This window comes from Drosophila hydei, unplaced genomic scaffold (genome assembly GCF_003285905.1).
Source record: "Drosophila hydei strain 15085-1641.00,03,60 unplaced genomic scaffold, DhydRS2 tig00000060-arrow-pilon, whole genome shotgun sequence".
NCBI lineage: Eukaryota > Metazoa > Arthropoda > Insecta > Diptera > Drosophilidae > Drosophila > Drosophila hydei.
Genome location: NW_022045656.1, coordinates 2,678,791 through 2,695,537, shown reverse-complemented (window position 1 = coordinate 2,695,537; position 16,747 = coordinate 2,678,791). Strand labels below are relative to the sequence as shown.

At 39.4% G+C, this 16,747-nt stretch overlaps 4 protein-coding genes across 5 annotated transcripts; 2 read left to right on the top strand and 2 right to left on the bottom strand.

The window, feature by feature from the left end:
* Nucleotides 1-153: 153 nt before the first annotated feature.
* LOC111592227 (WD repeat and HMG-box DNA-binding protein 1) lies at nt 154-3,117 on the bottom strand. The gene has a single exon (XM_023304308.2). The coding sequence runs from the start codon at nt 2,873-2,875 to the stop codon at nt 182-184; it is 2,694 nt and encodes an 897-aa protein (XP_023160076.2). The 5' UTR covers nt 2,876-3,117; the 3' UTR covers nt 154-181.
* Nucleotides 3,118-3,245: 128 nt separating this feature from the next.
* On the top strand, nt 3,246-4,901 carry LOC111592228 (arginine-hydroxylase NDUFAF5, mitochondrial). The gene is made up of 3 exons (XM_023304310.2): nt 3,246-3,586; nt 3,644-3,899; nt 3,964-4,901. Exons 1-3 carry the CDS (start codon nt 3,456-3,458, stop codon nt 4,570-4,572), a joined length of 996 nt encoding a protein of 331 aa, XP_023160078.1. The 5' UTR covers nt 3,246-3,455; the 3' UTR covers nt 4,573-4,901.
* Nucleotides 4,902-5,390: 489 nt separating this feature from the next.
* LOC111592217 (USP6 N-terminal-like protein) lies at nt 5,391-10,872 on the bottom strand. 2 transcript variants are annotated; one of them, XM_023304291.2, is made up of 6 exons: nt 10,581-10,872; nt 9,240-9,921; nt 8,790-9,172; nt 8,656-8,720; nt 5,881-5,986; nt 5,391-5,812 (listed from the first exon to the last, which is right to left on the bottom strand). In XM_023304291.2, exons 1-6 carry the CDS (start codon nt 10,772-10,774, stop codon nt 5,746-5,748), a joined length of 1,497 nt encoding a protein of 498 aa, XP_023160059.1. In that variant the 5' UTR covers nt 10,775-10,872; the 3' UTR covers nt 5,391-5,745. The 2 variants fall into 2 exon arrangements, with proteins under 2 accessions (XP_023160059.1, XP_023160058.1); XM_023304290.2 differs by lacking the exons at nt 5,391-5,812; nt 5,881-5,986 and adding an exon at nt 6,950-7,552.
* A 1,104-nt stretch (nt 10,873-11,976) lies between these two features.
* Nucleotides 11,977-15,592, top strand: LOC111592115. Its single transcript, XM_023304146.2, has 6 exons — nt 11,977-12,159; nt 12,375-12,731; nt 13,746-13,994; nt 14,057-14,255; nt 14,324-14,631; nt 14,699-15,592. The coding sequence occupies exons 2-6, from the start codon at nt 12,474-12,476 to the stop codon at nt 15,419-15,421; spliced, it is 1,737 nt and encodes a 578-aa protein (XP_023159914.2). The 5' UTR covers nt 11,977-12,159; nt 12,375-12,473; the 3' UTR covers nt 15,422-15,592.
* The last annotated feature ends 1,155 nt before the right edge of the window (nt 15,593-16,747 follow it).

Below are 16,747 nucleotides of genomic sequence, written 5' to 3'. Positions count from 1 at the left end.
CAAAACAAGCGCTGTAGTGTGACCAGCCCCTGCACTGGCTATTAATCTGATATACAGTATTTTCCCAAGCACACCAGGTCACACCGCAATAATTCATTTCGCATTTAAAGTCGAAAATAGTTTAAATTTATTGTATTATTAATTTTACATCACTAATAAAAGACTATATAAATAAAATTATTTATTTTTTTGCCAGTTTCAGCTTCTCGGAGCCAAATATGACGCCTGTATCAACGAGCTTGCGTTTCATAGCAAACGGATTAACGGAATTTAAAGGCGTACGTTGCTCTCCATCTTTAGAGTCGCATGCCTGCGATTCGGATTCGCCAAATAAATTCTCCTGTGTGTCCAGTGCTGAGGTGGCATCTGGCGTGGACGGACGAGATGCTCCTGCTGCAGCTGCCTTAAACAAATTTGGAGAATTGGAGAATCGTTTTAAGGCGCCACGCTTGGAGGCACTCAGCTCCATCGCCTTGGGCGCCAATTTAGGCGTTGTGGCCTGCATTGGAGCCATGGGCAGGATAATGGTGGCCGCAATGCCGTTGGCTCCCAGTAGCTGCTGCTGCTTACGCGCCTCCTGTACTGCCTCCAATTGCGGAAGCAACTCACACAATTTATCTGAGAGGTGAATGCGTCCTCGTTTCGAAGCATATTTGACTGCCAGCTGAAGCAGCTCAGTACAGGCAATAGATTCGATTAGTTCACGTGCACGCGTCTCACACTCGCTGCTGCAGGCTAAGGCAAATAACTTGATGGCCGTCTCCTTTTGTAGCTTCTCAGCGCCTTCCCACTGCATCAAGCTTGCCCTCAAGAGCGTGTCCTCCAACTCAGATTTCTCCACCTCAATATCACAAAGAGGTAGCTGCATGCGCAGCTCCTGGAGCATAGGACGTGGATTAGTCATGGGATACGAGCTGCCGCGACATAGCACAGCCTCAATAATCTGTCTGCGTTCTGACAGAGCAACTATGAAGTAGTTGTTAGACACACTAGAACTCTGTTTCAAGGTGTCGCAGATGGGAAACCAGGCATTGCTGGCACGTCGATAAAGCTGCACCAGACCCATGTTATCAGCAAAGCTGGGCGAGCCCATATCCGTAAATCCAAGCCAATTTAGTTGCCTTCCCGGTGTCAAAGGCAACGCGATCTGTTCCACGCGTATACTTAAACCATTCACATTAACCAACATAGCAGCCAAATGTTGTTGGCTCTGGCTGCAGCCGGCGGCATGGTAAACACACAGAACGCTGTGCTCATGTCCAGCTAATGCGATCACCTGTCCAGGTAAGCTCAACACCTCTCGCTGGGTGCCCATAACGGTGAAGAGGCGCAAAAAGTGACTACTGGTGGCCGCAGCGATCAGTTGACTGGTGGCCACCAGCGCCTCCACGCTCTCGCAATCCGGCAGACTTAACGACCACTCCTTGTTGCCAGCTGCAGCCAAGGCGATGACCACCAGCTTGCTGCTTTCCGTGGACGCTAAAGCCAAGGCGCTGCGACTGAGACTTGCCAGATTATGTTGATTATAGTTGTTGCTTAGGTGCAGAGCGTGATGCACGCTCGCATCATGGAATTCTACATCGATAGCACCGTCACCACTCGGCTCGGTATGTGCTGTGACAATACCCACATCGTTCCAGGCCAAGTAATGATGTTCTAAATCACTTGGTGTGGCGCCTGGCTGAAATGCATCCTGCTGCTTGAAGAGCTTTATCTGAGGAACAGACGGCACAACGGAGCTACTAGCTATTGAATGCTTCGACTGCTCATCGTCTATTTCATCTGGCATATATCCCGTATTGCTCATCACTTTACGTTTCAACTGCTCCAGGCTAACGCCATCGCCATCATCAGGCTGCGCCACATTCTCATCATCAGCGCCCTCAAATTCAAATCCTGTGCCTGTGAGCAGATCTTCCTGCTCGTCCTCCAGCTCACCATCTAATCCGTTTCTTGTCTCTTCTTCGCCCAGAAAAATGGTTCCCAATTGTCCAGTGGCATCGCAATAGGCCAACTCATCAACATTAGCCGGATTCCATGCGAGGCACGTAATGGATTTGCAATCGCTGGGCGGCGCCTCCACTGGCAATGCTTTACGACGCACCACATCGAAGATGCTCAACTCCCCACTAGTGGTGCCAGCTGCTAAACGCTCTCCATTCGACGAGAACTGACAGCAACTATAATTGCTGGAGACACGATCATCCTGCAGCTTGTAGGCCACCTCCCAGTTGGACGTATTAAGGACAATTACCTCCTTGTCCAGTGCATAGGCCAATTGTTCACCGCGCAGTGGCTCAAAGCTGGGTGTCCCAAATAGGCTTGCGCTCTCAAAGCTATTAACACGCGGCAATCCTGATATACTTTTCAGCTCTTCGCCCGTCTCAAACTGCCAGACCTTAAGCAGTCCATCACCTGCTACCGATGCCAACAGATGTCGCTCTGCATACAGATCCAGAGATAATATAGGTCCCTTGTGCCCCTCAAGTATTGTCTCGGCGCCTGCGTTGTCACCCTTTAGCACTTTAATACTCGTATCCTCGCTGCCCGCAGCTGTAAACAATCCACACACTCGCAGACACGTAACAGGTGCAGTGAACCGCATTAGTATGCCATCACTGTCCATGTCAGGGAATGTGTATGCGTGTACCGTGTTGCGGTCTGTTGACGCCAACAATCGGGTTCCCGTGTGCGCAATGCACATGACAAACTCGCCCAAGCAGGTGGAGCGAGGATCATCGTCGCTGATGCAGGTCCAGTGGCGTATGTCGCCATCAGTACCGCAGGTGATCATGAAATCACCTTTGGGCGTATACAGCAGTCCTGTGTATCCATTGGTGTGCGCATAGCGCAGTGAACTGCGCGAAAAACTCATTTTTTATATTAGAAATTTGTTCAGTTTTTATCTTTACTTTTTCAGCGTTTCGCGCCAAAACAAAACCAGCCAGTGCTGCATAGCGTGAACTGCTAATCTGCTGAGCATCATCCATAACACTAATCGTTGGGGTTTGCAATTTCTGCGTCAGTGCAGACATTTAGCAATTTATTTTAACGTTAAAATTTAATTAATCAGCATTCATGTAAATCATTTAGCGAAATGTTAAATGAAATAACTAATGGATAAATATTCTAGTATATACCGCATTAACCTAGCACAGTTTCTGTGAACAGCGTATGTGCCGTACAATAAATCAGCTGTTTGATAATACAAATTTGATTGGTAAAATTACTCAACACTGCGCACAAAAAAATAAATAATTGTATGTAACAATGTAATAAAAGATAAAGTGCTCTCAAAATCAGAAATATAAAATAAATTTGTATTAAATATTGTTATATACTGAGTGTATTTCATGGGCCTCAAATAAGCGACGTTTACTGCAAAACATCTGTTTCCTGTATTATTGTTTTCGTAGCTATTGCCGGCATTACAGCATAACAAATATTATTCAATAATGCTTAAAACGTGTGGGAAACGTTTAAAAAACAATTGTGGCGCTTGGCGCTGCCTTTCGATGCAACAATCGCACATGAATATTTTCGACAGAAATGCAAAGCGACTGCAGAAGGAACGAGCGGCACTCAAGTGAGATCTACTTTTATGTCAAATTGAGCTCTTTTATGACGATATTACTCTTAACAGCACAGATGTGGCGCTTTATGACTATCTGAAGGAGGAAGTGGGCTTTCGTCTAGCGGATCGGGTGTTTGACATAAAGCGCGAGTTTAAAACAGCCGCCGATATTGGCTGCAATCGTGGTTATATATCAAAGCACATCTTGGCTGAATGTGTGGAGCACTTAACCCTTACCGACACAAGTGCCACAATGCTGGAGCAGGCGCACGGCACTCCAGGCCTTAAAATAAGCAAATTGCTGCAAGACGAGGAGCAACTGGATGTGGGTAAACACATATAGTTTGTTATTCGTAATGAATATCTAAATATTTCTTTTGTCTCTGCAGTTTGAAGAGAACTCTATGGACTTAATCATCTCCAGCTTGAGCTTGCACTGGGTCAATGATTTGCCCGGATGTTTTTCGCGTATTAAACGCAGTTTAAAGCCCGATGGCGTGTTTATTGCTTCGCTATTTGGTGGTGACACCCTATATGAGCTGCGGTCCTCATTGCAGTTGGCGGAGCTAGAGAGAAAGGGCGGGATTGCACCTCATGTTTCGCCCTTTACTCAAATTCGTGATATTGGTTCGCTGCTGAATCGAGCTGGATTTACGATGTTAACCATCGATACGGATGAGGTAGTCATTGGCTATCCCAGCATGTTTGAGCTAATGTGGGATCTGAAGGGTATGGCCGAGAACAATGCTGCCTTTAATAGGCCAGCTCACCTAAGCCGTGAAACGCTACTGGCAGCCAGTGCTATTTACAAAGAGCTCTACGGCAAACCAAATGATGAAGGCGTCCCAGCGACATTTCAAATTATCTACCTGGTCGGATGGAAGCCGGGTCCCAATCAGCCGCAGCCGCTACCCCGAGGTACAGCTGAGGTATCCCTTAAGGATCTGGGCAACATATTTGAGAAGGGCGGCAAAATAAAAATCGATACGGAAACCTAAGCCTTTGAAGATTTATCAAAAGTTAAAACACTTGTGTTTATGTTGGAAACGCACTTCAAAAATTTAATTTACAATCAACTTGTAACTTAAATTAAGTTAAAATTAACTTATTTTGAGAAAAGCAAACTGCTAATTAAACGAACACAAAGTTCAGTGCGTGCTAAACCGGCATGCATATACATAGTCGTTTTTCTTCTTTTCAAATATATAAATTACTTACATTAAATATATATTTATATATAAACTTGCATAGTTGGGCATACAAAACTATACATACATGAAGATAATCGTAATTGTAATCATAATCATAATCATTCGTTTGCTCTTGTTGTATATATATCAACTCACTTGCTAATATTTGGTAGCATGGACGTAATTTTTGAATTTGTTTATATATATTTTTGTTTAACGTTGCTTTGTATTTTGTTTTGGTATATATATACAATTACAATTTACAACATGCTTATAATAGGTCAATAACTTTTTATTTTGTTTAGTTTATTTTGTATTAAATACATGTTGCTCTTGCTACAACAAATATCTTTGTATTTATTTCTCGATTGCTTTTCTTGCTCTTTATAATTTCATGTTCCAGTTTCATATTGTTTTGGGAGCTTGGCCCTTGTCAGTTGTTTTTTGGCTCTGTGCAAAGTTTCTTTACAAGCACACTCTGTTAAGTATCTATATACAATGTCTATACGTATATATATATATATATATATATATAATATATATATAACAAAAAAACAAAATTTCCAAATAATTGATTGATTGATTTCTTGCGAACAATTTTGTTAACCCGAACTAGAAATTTTCGAAACTGTTTTTTTTTTTGGCTTGCATTTTACCTTACGTTTAAATATCAGTTTTTGTGGCAAGGCGACAAAGCTTAAAAACTAGGCAAGAACGACGATGACAGGACTTGGAGCACAATTAGAATGTCTTAACGGTTAAGCATGACATTCTTATGGACATCGATGTTGTCGTCGTCGTCTTCGTCATTCTGGCTGCTAATCAGCCCAGCGCCAGCGGTGAACGCGGCGGCACGGGTGGCGGTGTTGCAGTATTTGATCTAATGGTTGCATTGGATGTTGCAGCAGTGTTTGTTGTAGTAGTTGTTGTTGTTGCTACTGCCGCGGCGGACATCACTTGAGATGCCGGCGGCAGCTGACGTCAAGTGCCCAACAGCAGTTCGCGTTGCGGTGCATTTTGCAGCATATTTGCGGTTTTTAAATGAATACTGCAATAAACAGGGTTTTAAATAATTATTTATATTTTAAATATATTGATGAAATATAAAAACTTTACTTATTGTCCTCCAGCGACATGGTTTCCGATGAGCCGTGAGAGGCAACTGAAGTACCTGCAAGCGAACTTCGAATTGAGTGCGAATCCTCGGGTACAGTAAGCGTAACTAATAGTTTATGTATTCGTTTCGGTTTGTTTTTATAGAGTGTAATATAGTTAACGTTCGCCAATTTGTTTAGAAGTAGTTCGTCGATTTCCAATTGTTGCGTTTTCCAATGTAGATTGTAGATTTTTGTGTTTTATTTTTAGGTTTTTTGTTTTAAAATAATTTTACATTTAGTTTTGTTTTCGAATTTGTTGTTAATTAATTTGTTAGTGTATGTTGTTGTGCAAAATAAAAATGATTTCATATTTTAATTTATTATCAATTAATTTTATGCTGCAATAGAGTTTTTCTAGATTTAACATGCAAAAGTGTGATAAAAACAAAAACTGGCAATAAGAAATCAAATCTTCAGTACAAAAAATCATATATATTTATTTTAGGTATATATATATATGTATATATATATATATATATGTCTACATAATGATTTTATCTAGGGCTACAATCTGAATTTGGCTTTGTGTGTGTTTTTAAGTAGCAAAAGAAATGATACATAAATGCAAAACTTAATTTAGGCAGGAATATAATTTATATATTCAGTTACATTTTAACATATATATATATATATACTTTTGTATATGGGGTATGTAACAGGTTTGTGGGCAATAATAAATACATGTATAGAGTAGTTAATAGTTTAGGTTAAGTTTTTAGTTAGGTTGTGCATTGAAAATCGTTGTACGTATTGCTGGAATCGTTGGTATCTTAGGAATTATCAGTTTTATTTTTTTGTTTTTGGAATATATATATGACTGATTTCAATATATATGTATAGATAATATCAGTTGTGTTAGGTGTTTGAGAAATTTACGCTAAATACAAAACGTTGACATTAGGCAACAACAAAAATTTACGTTTAACAAATTTGTGTGCTAAGCAACAATTTTCGATAGAAATAGAAATTAAAACTAATTACTAATTATTATATTATATAAATTTGTAACTAATCAATTGGCATTCAAGTTGAGCAACGGCAAATCAATCAATCGAATAAAGTTTATAAATTCAAATACAAAAATTAAACTTAAACTTAAAAGCTACGACATATAAACGATTGGAGATTGACGAAATACACAGACTAAAGACGCGTATTCTCCACGCTCAGCGCATCATCATCAACATCATTAACAATAGCGACATCATAGTTTTTCTCATTAGTATGATTAACAGCTTTGGTTAAGTTCTCCTGTGTCAGCTTATCAACTCCGTTCTCGACCAGGATACGTTTGCTCTGCTGCTGATGATGATTTTCGTGCTGCAGTTGCAGTTGCTGGCTTTGCAGGGCCTCCAGCGCTTTATCCAGATCGAGTCGATTGCGACTATCGCTATCGCTGCTATAGCTATGCCTTTGATTCGACAATCGATCGGCTGAGATGTGCTGCATATAGGCATAGGGCTGCTGCTGCGACTGCTGCCAGTGATAGTTGAGATTGTTTACGCTCTGGCTGCGACTGTCTTCGGGTCCGGTGATCACAAAGCCATTGCTATATAGCGAATAGCTACTAATTGCCGGCGAAGTGGCTAAACTAGTCATACTCTGATAAGTTTTCATTGAATACGCATCACCTATGAACAATAGAGATTATGCAGTGTTTTTTGTTTGTTTCGAATGTTTTTGTTTTAGTTAAATATTCGATAGACGCCACACACAGAGTTTTAAACATGTTTCCACAAGACATAATCCCGCGCAGACATTGAGAAGCGTTTGAATAAATGCGTGTGATATACATATGGAGCGGACATTGTTAGACAAATGTAATTCAAATGGAACATTAAATATATATATATCTCGAATGACATGTGAACTGAACGCATATTTAATAAGCGGCGGTTTATGCTTCGGTTTAATTATTTATATATACATAAGTAGTTGATCTCGCATCCATTCATCATTTTATATACATAGAATATATTTTTTTCCAATTTTAGTGAACACAACAACCAGAACTCTCAACCGCATCCCAGAACCGTAAAAAAAAAACAGGGTATCACATAGTCCAGTTTTTAAGTTAGCCAAATTACAATCATTTAATTGGGCGAACTTTGTACGATGCGTACTCAATGCAACAATTTTTTTAATTTTTAGGTTGAAGTTCATTATAAACAATTAATAAAAAGCCTTGAAAATTAAGGGGAAATTCTTAAAGACGCCTCTTATGAATTATGACATTATCTCTTTTATACGAAAGCAATTAAACAAATACCAAAACTTTTCGATGAACGAACGAAATATCGACCTTATTTTATATATACATATATATATATATATATATATATAACATAAAAATTTAAAATATACATATGGGGAGATACAATAATAAATAAATATGCTAAACACTCAAAAAATTACAAAAATGAAACTTTGTACAAAATTATGACGATCATAAGACTATAAGCTATTTGTAAGCCATAACAATTTAATTCGGATTCGATTTTAAATCAAAATTTAAATAAATATATATATATATGTGAACTGATCTCAATACTTGCACCACACACACTACAAATTACAATCAAATGCTATATATATATATGTGGATAAGTATATGTGTGTTTCATAAATATGTATTTTTAGTAGAGAAGCAAGCGTTAGTAATAATGTATATAAAATTAGTCAGGTTTAGTATTTGTGCCGTTGAATAGATGATTATTTATATATAAAAGCTTACCAGTTGCGCACTCGGATGTCTCATAGGACACCGTGGATTGTACTTCAATTGCGTTTTGTTCTTGTCTATCAATATGAGAATAATTTGAATAGATTAACATCGTGTATGCAATTTGAATGTGCAAATGTTCACACCTTGATATCACATCTGTTAAGACTTGTTTTTCCGTATCGGTGTAGTCACGTCTGCGTCCAGTTTTCTTTTCGCGATCCGCCTCCACGAACATGCCGAGCGGTCGCGTGGGAAACTCATTGGTTTTCGCTGGCGGAGGTACATCGAGTTTTAGATCTTTCAACTTCTTCATGACGCGCTCGAGCGCTTGAATGGCATCGTCGTCATTGTAACCAAAATTCTTATGCAGCTTCACTTGCAGATACTCAATAATACCGTCCATATCTTTCAGACGCAACAGTTCATCCTTATGCAAATAGAGTATGGTAACAGCCATGGCTAATATAACACGATCGCCATCCAGTAGAAAAATATCCCAAACACGTAAACTTAGACTAAAAGGTACCTGAAAATACAAAGAGATTTATAAATTAAATCGAATACGATTTGGCATATATTTCTTGTTGACTCACGCGCTCCACAAAAACCACAAAGAACCATTTGATGGCATAGAGCAGGGCGTCGACATTGTGTTTCATAAAATGTTTATGCAGCTTGCGCATTATCTTCGACAAAATTCGATCATGATGTTCGATGAAACGTGTCAGCTTTGGAAAGCCCTCAATGAATAGACCATGCATGCCGTATTTGCGATCTGTGATGAGCGTGTTGAGTGCCCAGAATGCCTCTTCTTCCTGCATGTACAGCAGCAATACGCCAGCCACACACGCCATGCCCTGACAATAGCCCAGTTCGGAGTTGTAGATGCTGTAGGCGTTCAGCACATTAAACAGTGAGCATTGCTTAACGCTATATCTTTCCCGATAGGCCAGATTATCACGAAACTGACGGTTGACGTCCGCATCGATTTGCCGCGTCTCTGTTGCATTCTCTTTTGCCATTTGCAGCATGCGAGCATACACGCCCACATTGTTGTCCATCGACTGCTGCACATTGAGCAATTGCTTCCATGCCGGCCAACGCATTCGATCCGGTATTCCCTTGTAGACGCGCTTATGTAGCTTCTCATGCGGCGGTGGCCAGTGATTTAGCATTTTCACCCATTTTTTATCGCGCTCCAGTTCGATCTTCGTGCGTTGCACCTCCTGAGAGTCGCGAGACGATGGCAGGCGGGAATCATGCATGAAGCCGTATCTGAAAACAAGATAATTAAAAACGCGTTAACGTTGACAATTGCCACTGCTGATAAGATACCAGCAAGTAGCAAACGATTCCATCAGGTGTACAAATTCCTAACTGAACTTTTTATGCACATAAGAAATGACAATACTAAGCCAAGAATGATTTTTGAATGAGTTAATTGACGTAAAAATTGATTGACTGGATAAACAGTTATTGATTATTTTGTTGGACACTTCCCCACGCCCTCTCTTTAGTTGGCCTTAAGATCTAGTTACGTTGTTTGCGATTAACTGTTATTTATATATTATATTTAACAATTGTTAGTGTTAACTGATAAGATAGCAGTAAAACTTATATAAAAAATAACTAACACTACGATGACATACATTCCATTAACTTGTGGATAGGAAAATGGGCAAGATAAGCTCACGTTCAACATAGCCAATAAGATTATTAGTTAATCTGTGTATTTTCATTTGAAATAAATTTATTTCAGTTTCTTAACACATAAAACGCCCTCTATTGTTGGCCCATAGATCTGGTTACATTGTTGCGATTAACAGTTATTTATGCATTAGTCAGCAGACACACACACACATACACACGCACACGCACTCACAAAAACAGCTAATCGCATGAAACAAAGAAAAACAAAGTCCATCCTTACTTACTTGTCTGTTATGTGATAGATTTCAAATGTGGGATTCTCCCAGGAGTCGACAATATTGTGGGGATCCAGACCCAGCTCATAGCGCTTGAATATATCCTCACGTTCGTCTTCGGCGCGCTTAACTAATGCGTACTGCTGTTGTTGTTGTTGGTTGTTTTGCTCGCCATTATCGTGGGCGGGCGGAGCGGCTGTCATTGTGGGCGTGGGCAGGCAATCGGCATCCAAGTGCTGCTGATGTTGCTGCTGCTGCTGCTGATGCTCCGTGTGCTGTTTTTGTTTTTATTGCTGTTTTTGTTTTTGGTCTCCGTTGTGGCTCCGCTTAGTGTTTGTGTGTGCTTGGCAAGAATGTTGAATGGGAGCGGCTGCTGCTGTTCGGCGATAGCGCGAAACTTTTTATTTTTTAAGATAAAGACGAACAATATTATAAACATGCATTAACATATGAAAACGAGCTCGAGAGCGTACATATACACGTTCACATAGTCACACGCACACATGCATACAAATACACACACAGCAATCAACAGTAAGTCTTGTACATTCATTTAAATGCAAGTCTTCGATTTCACTGCAAAAAAAAAGTTTGTTGCATGTGGAAGTGTGTGTGCGTGTGAGTTTTGCTTTTTAAATATGCAAAAACAACAACAGTAACTGCAGAGAGAGTGTGAGCGAGAGAGCGAGTGCGCGCGAGCGTTACCAAATGACGTGATATTCAATAATATTTAAAAGCGTCCCTGAAGCGGCATCAAGTTGAAAACAACAACAAAATAACACAGAAAGTTATTCAAAAAGCAAAGAAAAAACGCCCCCACACAGCAGAATTTTGTTTAGTTTAGTTTTGAGCTAGTTTTTAGTTAAAGTTTTTATGTCCCTCTGTTTTTATTAACATTTGTCTCCTCGCATTTATCTTGCATACACTTCCTGTTTTGATTTTACAGCACTATATATATAATTTTTTTTATATTTTTGTCAACACTCACGCTCACACATACTGACACGCAGTCGTAAGCCACACACTCGCACACACACAAACCGTTTTGTTCTGGTGCTTTCACTGTTTTCACATTAGCTGTTTTGCTATAGATGTCCGGTAGTGTCGAATATTATATTTATTACCATTTAATTTTGTTTTAATTTATGTACAATTTGTGTTCAATTAATGAAAATGAGCACATTTGCTGTTTTTTTCAGCCTGCATGTTGAGCGAGTTTTGACTTAACAGAACTGACTGCCCCCACTTAATAGACTACTGTTTAGTTAACATCAATCAGCGTTGCCACTGCACATTAATCGTTTACCATTTGGCGGGCGTAACAGTATGGCAACCATGGGCACAAAGAACCAGCTCGATACACACACAGAAACATATCGATAGCATTAATCGCTGTTTCCTATGTGTTCGACCATTTTTTTTGCGTGTATGTAGTTTTAATTGTGCTGGTCGAGAAAAATTGTGTAAAAGGTCCATGAAAACGTCGCAAATACAACGAAAAAGTGTAGTGCTGTGCACTAAACGCTTTTGCGTATTAAATACAATACAAAAAACAATGTACACACAATAATTCCATTGAATAAAACGGGTAAGAAAAACACTATGCTTAAAGTGCGTAGCAAATTGCTCTCAACAAGAGTTTCCCACTGCTAAGCGTTGTACACACACACACATACGCACAGATTTGATCAAACGAGCTGTATTTAATGATGCCTGTCATCGGTCGATTGTAAATTTATTCGATGATAATCGAAATCAAAAACTGCATTTTACCAAAATTTTTCCTCCCTTTACATTTTATAGCATTTGTCCATCAAAGCGGATATAGCCTGTTCCTCAAAACACTTTGTTACAAACAACTTTTGGAGATAAACAACTGACTGCACTTGCTGTTAGTTCGCTATGGTCTCAACGCGCCAAATGTGCGGTAGTGCTGGTGTCGCCGGTGGCTACGATGAGACGCCAATGGCAACTCGTGCCACAGTGGTGCGTCGCACCACACATTATCAGCACCATCAAAATCAGCAGCAGCAAGCGCAGCTGCAACAACATCAGATTGCCCCCATCGCGCCCGTTTTGAATTTTCTGGACTTGCCCACGGAACTGATCATCAAAACGCTCGGCTACTTGGATTATAAGAAAATCAGCAATTTAAGATTGGTAAGTAACAACAGTCACTGAGCGTGAGAGTTCACAGAACTAGGGGCAGGGGAGTGGTAGGCTTGTTACAAGTGCAAAGCAAGTTTCATTATTTAATCAATAAAAAGCAATTTGCAAAATGTAAGTAGAATGCGCGTGGGTAGTCGTTGGCTAAGTAGTCGATAGATGGGTCGAGAGGCAGAGGAATGTTATTCCACTACCTGCATGCACTTGTACTTATTGTTGCTGTTGTAATATATCTTTTTTTGCCACTCAAAAGTCGTCGGCGACTAGTGCTGAGCGTAGCTCGTGACACGGGCGAGCATGATGCCTGTTTGTGCTTGTGTGTCACTTGTTATTGTAATATTTATTATTTTCTCATTCAAATGTCAACACGAATGGACGAGATGCAATATCTGTGTGTCGTTCAGGTAGGAATAGAAGTACGGTATAGTCGCTCTTGTAAGAATTATAGTTTAAAGCCTATAAACCATATATATGATTTTATGGTTGACACACTAAGTATTGATTAGAGAAGTTAGGCTGTATTAGGGGAAATCAACTTTTTAGAAGTATATTTTTAATTGAATACAAATTTAGTGTGTCTTATTGGCATTTAATTTGTAAAACTTTTTAGATTGATTATCTGTATCTGTATTATTAAACAAGTCGAATTGTATATATGAATATTAAAAAGAAAAAAAACAAACAAACAAACCAATCGTGTCACGCAGAGGTACAACACACATCGCCATCACTAACATTTTTTCGTGTTTTTTTTTGTCATGCATTTGATTTTGTGTTCATGTTCGTCTGTTTGCCTAAGTGTGCGTGTGTTGTGCACGTGTATGGGTGTATGCGTGTATCTGTGAGTATGTAGTGTAGTAGGTAGCCAATCGTAATTTGATATATTTATGAGATGCGCTGAAATTTGGGATGCGGGATGGTGCTGGTGCTCTTTGATGCTTCTTAATTTAAAACCAATTATGAATTTAAAACTAATATACATATTTTGGGTATGAAATTTTTTCGCAGGTGTCAAATCGCATGAACGACATTTGCATGAATATGTTGAATGCGGCATTCGCGAAGCAAATTAAGACCACTTTCAATCGCTTTCAATCGATAAAGTCGAGTATGCCGCGTCGCGAGTCAGCTCGCCGGCATCATCCATTGGCCTGCGAATGTGACATTATCGAGACTTGCTATATGCGACTTTCATTGCTCCAAATGTCTATGGGCAAGCACATCGAGCGTGGCCATTGCTGTTTCTTTCCGGGTGCCGTAAGTGAAGATTATTATAATTAGTTTTCATCTATTTAAATTCGATTTCTATGCTGTTTTAGATTTTAGATGAGGTACACTCGATTTTGAACTATATCAGTATTACGCCACGCTTGCAGCGTCCCTATCGTGTCACCGATGAACTCTTTGATCTCTCCACCATGGCCATGGAGTACTTTAAGGATCGAATTGAGCCTACGCTGCCTGGCTTGGCCTACTTCAACAAGGACTTTTTTCAATTGCCCGTTACCACTAAGCGGCGTAAGTCGCACTCTTCTTAGTTTGTATCCTCCTTAACTAATGATTAAACGCATTCTGTGTTATTTTAGCTACCTTAGCTATTAGCTCAGATCTCTCGGACAGTTCGAATAACTCACCACCTCAGAACCACATGGTGTTGCGTAAGGGTATACGCAAGATCAAGCAGGGCATGAAGATGTACAATAATCAGCTATCGGTGCTGCGCACCGAGCTACGAAACTGTAAACGCAAATCCGCAGAGCAGAGCAAACAGCTTGCTGAACAGCAAAATCTTTTGGCGGATCATCAGAAGCAGACGCTCGAATATGCTAATCGTCTGGACGAGAACGACAAGAAGAATGAGGAAATGGCACGAAAATTTTCCACATTGTTGCAGGTGCATATAAGAAAGAACAATTTTAAAATATGAAGTATTAAATATTCCTATATTCCGATCTCTGTAGGAACTCAACAAGTGCAAAACCGAGCTACAGTTCTGGCGCTCTAAGAGCCCTGCCATACCATCGGTGTGCAGTTCATGTAATTTGAAGGTGACTCCAGTTCTACCGCACGAGGATTTCAAGGCGCTGGTCAACCAGGGTGTTGATCCGGATAACATAATCATAATCAACGCTGAGACCGAGCCCGAAGAGACGATTGGGGGCAATGTGGACGACAGTGAGCTAACCGCGGGCGTTGCGAATTCATTTGCCTTGCCAGATGAAGCAACCACAGCAAAGCTGTTGGCCGTAAATACGGCTGCCAAAAATCTTAAACGTAAATATGCGGCAACGATGCTGGACAACGAAATCGCTGCAACGTCCAATATAATTGCGTCCAATGCGACAACGTCGTCTCAGGATATAAGAAGCCAACATGTCGACGGTAGCGGAAACTGTGGCTATTCGACAAAACTATTTTATGGCAATCATCAACGCAGCGGCGTAATTGTGAGTCCAGTGTCCATTAAATTAGTGCCAATGCTGCACCGTAACGACAATGAACTGGAAAAAGGAAAGGAGCAACAGTTGCAATTGCTCCAGCCAATCAATAACGAATCAATTGAAGCAACTCCTGAATCCCATTTGAACCCTGTAGTTTTCATGGAGCAAATGGAGGCGAAGAAGGCACGTAGAGTACAAAAGGCCAATAGGTGTTTAAATGCATCTGGCAAACGCAGTAAATAAGCATAAAACATATACAAATTAAATTTTTTACTACTTATACATACACATATATATTTACATATAAAAGTCGCGCACACACATCCAGCAGACACGCAGCCTAAAGCTTGTCTGAGTCTGCCTGTGTGCTTGTGCGCAAAGTAGTGTTAAAAAGCAAAAACAACAACAACAGAGGAATCAAATTAAATATACATATATATATATATATATATATATATATATATATATATATATATAGTTATCTATATGTACATGTATATCTTTTACGAGCATCGAATGCATTAGGCATTCTGATTATCATTATTATTATTATTACTATTACCATTTACAAAATGTATCTGTATGTTCTACACACTCACACATAAACACAGCCGCAAGTAAAACACTTTAAATTATTTTAAAACACATATACACAACACTTTGTATGTAGTTTTAAAATATCGGCAGAGCAAAAGCCATAATTATAATTTAAAACAACATAATTTTTAATATGGGTAGCTACACAGAACATAGCAACAACAAATTAAGGCAGGTGTGGAAAAGCAAGCAAACAAAAACAATATAAATCATGAAAAGAAATGGCAAAGAAATATTTTAAATAAAACTTTAATGCATACAAAATCAACTGCAATTACTTATGGTTTTCATTCAACATAGTTAAGGCTTTCATTCTGGAGGTATTTTTAAAATTGTTGCAGTGTCCTAACTATCAAGCTACCCTTCGGTTTTTCTGGCGCTGTTTAAAAACAAAACTCCACAATTTCGCAGCGTTGCCACTTATAACAACTTATCGATTCCGATAGCTTTAATAAAGCCGAGAGTTCAATCTTAAAGTAAACACTGTAATTTTCATAAAGTTATACAGTTTTGTTTGTTATAATGTTAGGGCGAATTTCATTTTTTATTTTTAGTATCAAATTTTTAAGCCGTTTTGAATTGTGTGAATCCTAGTGAACATCTAAAAATAAACATACCAACTTCATTAATCAACGTTTCCACCTGTTTTCATGTTGACACCATGCGAAAGCTGTTACATTGAAATTCGATATATCGCTCTGCGATAGCTGTAGTTTTAATTACAGCCGTTAATTATCGATATCCATTGAACATATTGAAAATACATTCAAAGTATACGCAACCAATAAAGAGTATTATCGATACCCATTGAGCGTATTGAAAATTCATTAAGATAAACGCATCCAATAAAGAGAACAATCGGCCGTCGTTGCAGCTTAAGAGACAACTAAAAACTAAAAATAGTCTAATATGTATGCGGGGTTACGCACTCAATTAGCCAAACTACTTAGCAAAGCGAGGCAGCCAGCCGAG